Raw genomic sequence first — 4,581 nt, forward strand, 5'->3', positions numbered from 1 at the left:
ATATTTCAGTTGTTACTTTTGTCTGTGCCCATAGATATACCTGGAGCCTCCCACTGCCCTGTAATATGTAGTGTTGTGCAACTTGTACAAATGAAGCTTCTTCAGAATGAAGCTAATTAGTGCACTGCTCTTGGACACCTGACTTTCTATACTAATTTCCAGGCTTGTGATTTGTCAAAGTTAAATAAAAGCTTAAAATACCAAACAACAAAGCTAGACATTAAGGAATGAAACCAAGTAATGCATTTCTCTTGCATCATAAAGATCTCAACCCTTCTGCAAGAATTCAAAGAGGCTATTGGTATATTTTCTTTTCTTTCTTTTTCTCTTTTTTTAAACAGTTGTACTGTTCCTGGATTCTTTTGTGTTGGCTTATACATTTATTAACTGTGTTCTAAACACGACTATAAAAGGTCCCAAAGCATTTTCTAGCATTGTTTTTCTATTACTAGTATTAGCGGTGGTTTAACTGGAAAAGGTGGGTTTGTTACAATCGGTTTCCAAGTCCTTTATGTCTTCATCTCATGGTAAACTTTACATGAAATTTAAATGGATGCTTTAAAGTAGTGCCTTTACAATTTTACAATTATGGGTTGATCCTGAGCCCCTTCACCTCTCACTGACCTTAGGTTTGGTCTCTCAGTTTCTGAAATTAAGCTATTTTAATGGGAAGTTTTAGTTATCAGAGCAAAAAGAGAGAGATCATCACTTCAAGATCGTAAAGTACCATCAAGCTTATAATGAAATCTTGAAAAATCCCAACACGAGTGCTGTTCTGACCTATATCATAGTTGAATAGATTTTGCCAAGAGCAGTGATGCCTGACTCATAGAATTACAGAATCATAGAAAATGAGGGCTGGAAGGGACGTCAGGAGGTCATCTAGTCCAACCCCCTGCTCAACGCAGGACCAGCCCCAATTAAATCATCCCAGCCAAAGTTTTTTGTCTAGCCAGGTTTTAAAAACCTCTGTCTAGTATTGCTTTTAAAAGAAGAGAAATCCAAAGAAACAAGAAGCACTTTAAACTCAGCTTAGGTCTGATCATTTGAGTTTATAAAATGTATTTTCTTTTACAGATACCTGCATCCTGAGGGGCTTCCTTCAGACTATACTATTACTTTTCTATTCCGAGTACTCCCTGACACACCCCAGGAACCATTTGCTCTTTGGGAGATTTTAAATGAAGAATATGAGCCACTGGTGGGAGTTATTTTAGACAGTATGTATTTTGTATGTTCTAGCACGAATCTCCTAGGGTTTGTGATTAACCAGGATCCCTGATGATTAAGCAATGCAGGAACTAGGTTTCGATAGTAAAGTTTTTAATATATTATTAAAATAATTATCAAAGTTATTTGAAACTCTGGGTCTCTAATGCATCATTCTCCAGATTGACCCCAGGTAAGTTTACTTTGTGCTTCTGGGTCAAATTTGGATGTCAGTGGGGGTGTTTACATGTTCATTAATGCACAGTAGTTACTGCACATTTAGTTTAGCACTTGTTTAGTGAAGTACTAACTAAATGTGCAGTAACTACAGTTACTGCGCAGTAGTGCTTCTGCACAGTTTTTTATTAATGTTTAATGTGCAGTAGCCTAACATTACTGTGCAGTAGCATATCCCTTGAAGTTTACTGTCAAAAAGAGCCAAGTGATGTTTAGTTAGGGGGGTGTGTGTGTGGGTGTTGGTACAGCTCAGAGCCATGCTAATTAAAAGCACCCGGAACATCACTTGTATCAGCATCTCCACACTGAAAAATGGTGGCGGGGCACTTTGAACTAAAGCTCATTAATGAGCATTAGTTTAAAGTGCCCCACCACCATTTTTCAGCGGGAGGATGCTGATACATGGGACACTGGAGGCTGCTGGAGCATGGAATTCCCATGCTCCAACAGACTTGATTAATTAGAGCGTGTCAGAGCAGCCTCCCTGCATGTGTATAGGAGCCCTAAGATACCAATTGGCCCTGCCTTCTGCTGGACTTCAAACTAAGCCAGCTAACCCACCTATATTTTTGGAAACTTATTTCATAGACAGTTTCAAAATTTCCATTCTTATTTGGAATAAATCAAACTTCAAACTCTTCCTAAAATGGAATTTCCACCCTACACAGTTTCTGTCCCTAACATAGTTTATTTGGAAACCTGTCTTGGAAGAGACTCATCCATTGGTCCAATTCTGTATTTGCATCCAAATTCAACATCATCTGACTACAGTACTTATATACTAACATGGCTATAAATATGTTCTACCTATAAATACTATAATTGTGAATTACTGAGGAAGTACTAATAATTTAGGGTTTTTTTTTATTAAACAGAATAAATAGCTGTGTGCTTTCTAGTTTAGGGAACCTGAAATATCAGGTATAATTCTGCAGATTGTAGGTTTATCAAGGAGAGGACTTCTTGATAGTTTTGTTCTGTATGCTACTAAGAATACTGTTGATGCTTACAAATAATAAATTATCTGTTTTTCTCTCTTTAAGCATTATTTCTCTTTTATTTCTTGTACAGATGGTGGCAAAACTCTGACATTCTTTAACTATGACTATAAAGGGGATTTTCAAACTGTTACTTTTGAAGGACCAGAAATAAGGAAAATATTTTATGGAAGTTTCCATAAGGTTAGTAAGGTTAATTGGCATACAAAACCTATGCACACAGAATTTTTGTTTTTTCATTTATTTTTTCTTCTTCATATTTTAAGGTTTTCTTATTGACTAAGAATTAACTAAATGAGTGTGTTTTACATATCACAAGTTATCTATCAAACTCAGTTAAGCAAACAGGGTGCATCTACATTTGAGTTTTACTGTGGAGTTGACTAGAAAAGGGCAGGAAGCCCTGGCATCTTGAAGGATGGGGTGAAAGGGAAAGAGGAGGAGAATTACGTGTCAGAGTGTGGTATCCCCTGCCATGCCTCTGATTGGCTGAGGGGCCCCGGAAGTCCTTCCCCCATGGAGATTGACAAATGGCCATCTATCAATCACCAGGGAGGGGCAAGACTTCTGGGGGTCCACAGCCAATTGGAGGCATAGGGGGGTCTGCTGCACTCCACTGTGAAAATGGTGACTGGTGCCACGCTTGGATCACAAAATCAGGAGGCAGCTGCTCCAAATTTGGTAGGTTCCTATTCATTGACTAGGTTTGTTGTGGGTCATTTTGTCAGCACTAGGAACAGCAGCTCACTTGAAAAATGCCCATTGTGTTGCCTCACTCATATTTACTTAGTCTTGTTACTGTGTACAAAAATTTCTCTCCTCTTTTTTTTGCCTAGTTGCATGTTGTTATTAGCAAGACAACAGCCAAAATAATTATTGACTGCAAGCTAGTGAGTGAGAAGACAATTAATGCATCAGGGAATATTACTTCTGATGGGGTAGAAGTTCTGGGGAGAATGGTCAGATCCAGAGGCCCAAGAGACAATTCTGCACCAGTAAGTAAAACAAAAGCCGTTCTTTAAACTATTTTAAGGTCCTCAACTTTGGGTGTTTGGTGGCTGTAGTCCATGTTTTTAACAGAAACAGGTGATCTCGTCTATGAAATATTAGTTGCATTCTTGCAGAATGTCCACCAAATTTTGCCTCAATTGGAGCAAAACCTTTTGGTTTTTGTAGCTTGCTTAATGGCCACCACAGCTAGATTTTCTCTCTCTGACTCCCACAAGTGCCCCACTCTTTTCCTTCCATCAAGAACTGAGTCCCCCTTATGCCAGGTGCTGTGAATGCGATATGATCTCTGTCCCAAATCCTTCGTTGCATAGGTTGACAAGATTTACAACCTATTGGTACAGAATCAAGGAAATCACTTTTTTTCTAGTCATAATCCTTTGTGGTCCCTAAACTTTTGCCTGCCCACATGCTTCCATCTCATTCCTTTTATCTTTTTGTATTGGTTTTACATGGAATCCCTAAAATCCCCTTCTCCAGCACAGGTGCGGGAAATTATTTCAAGTGGAGGGCCGCTTAACGAGTTTTGGTGACCTGTTGAGGGCTGTCTTGCTCCTTGATGGTTGTCCTGCCCCCTTGTCGCCATCTTAGGACCAGAAGTCTCACCCCTAAACCCTGACCTTTGCCACCAGAAGTCGTTCCCCTTGCCTTCCAGAAATACTCCTTTTGGGAGGAGGGGTTGCCATCTTAGAACCAGAAAAAACCAAATCGTACATAAGAACTCAAATACCTACTATAACTTATTTTAATTTTATTACAAAAAACATTTTTGTCATGATTTGTGCTACACTTGTATAATGTATATAGAGGTGATTGCATAATAATCCAAAAATAAATTCTTGGTCTTGTAGATTGTGGGGAGGGGGGGAAGTATGTTGAGGTGTGGGTGTGGTAGGTGGGTGTATGTGTGGCGTGGTGTGGTGTATGTCAGTGTTTCCCAACTAGTGTCCTACGGCACAAAGGTGTGCTGTCAGAAATGAATAGGTGTGCTGCAGAATTTTGCCATGGCAGTGAGCTACAATAGGTATGAGGATGGGGAATGCCTTAGCAGGTGTGCTGCGGGAAAATGTTATTGATGTAAATGTGCCTTGGGCTGGAAAAGGTTGGGAAACGCTGGTGTATGTGTATG

At 39.4% G+C, this 4,581-nt stretch overlaps 1 protein-coding gene and 1 long non-coding RNA gene across 4 annotated transcripts in view; one reads left to right on the forward strand and one right to left on the reverse strand.

Moving 5' to 3' along the window:
* Positions 1 to 301, reverse strand: part of LOC109305163 — a 6,105-nt gene extending 5,804 nt beyond the window's left edge. Inside the window, exon 1 of the long non-coding RNA XR_002099574.1 lies at positions 41 to 301. This is a non-coding gene — a long non-coding RNA (uncharacterized LOC109305163). The remainder of the gene's footprint in view (positions 1 to 40) is intronic.
* Positions 1 to 4,581, forward strand: part of COL14A1 (collagen type XIV alpha 1 chain) — a 266,741-nt gene that overhangs the window by 176,867 nt on the left and 85,293 nt on the right. For all 3 annotated transcript variants that reach the window (XM_019528109.1, XM_019528108.1, XM_019528110.1), the window contains 3 exons: positions 1,078 to 1,220; positions 2,518 to 2,627; positions 3,281 to 3,439. In XM_019528109.1, the coding sequence (XP_019383654.1) occupies positions 1,078 to 1,220; positions 2,518 to 2,627; positions 3,281 to 3,439 (412 nt within the window). The remainder of the gene's footprint in view (positions 1 to 1,077; positions 1,221 to 2,517; positions 2,628 to 3,280; positions 3,440 to 4,581) is intronic.

Source organism: Gavialis gangeticus, unplaced genomic scaffold, assembly GCF_001723915.1.
Source record: "Gavialis gangeticus isolate Ggan-Ray unplaced genomic scaffold, GavGan_comp1, whole genome shotgun sequence".
In the NCBI taxonomy this organism is placed as follows: Eukaryota; Metazoa; Chordata; order Crocodylia; family Gavialidae; genus Gavialis; species Gavialis gangeticus.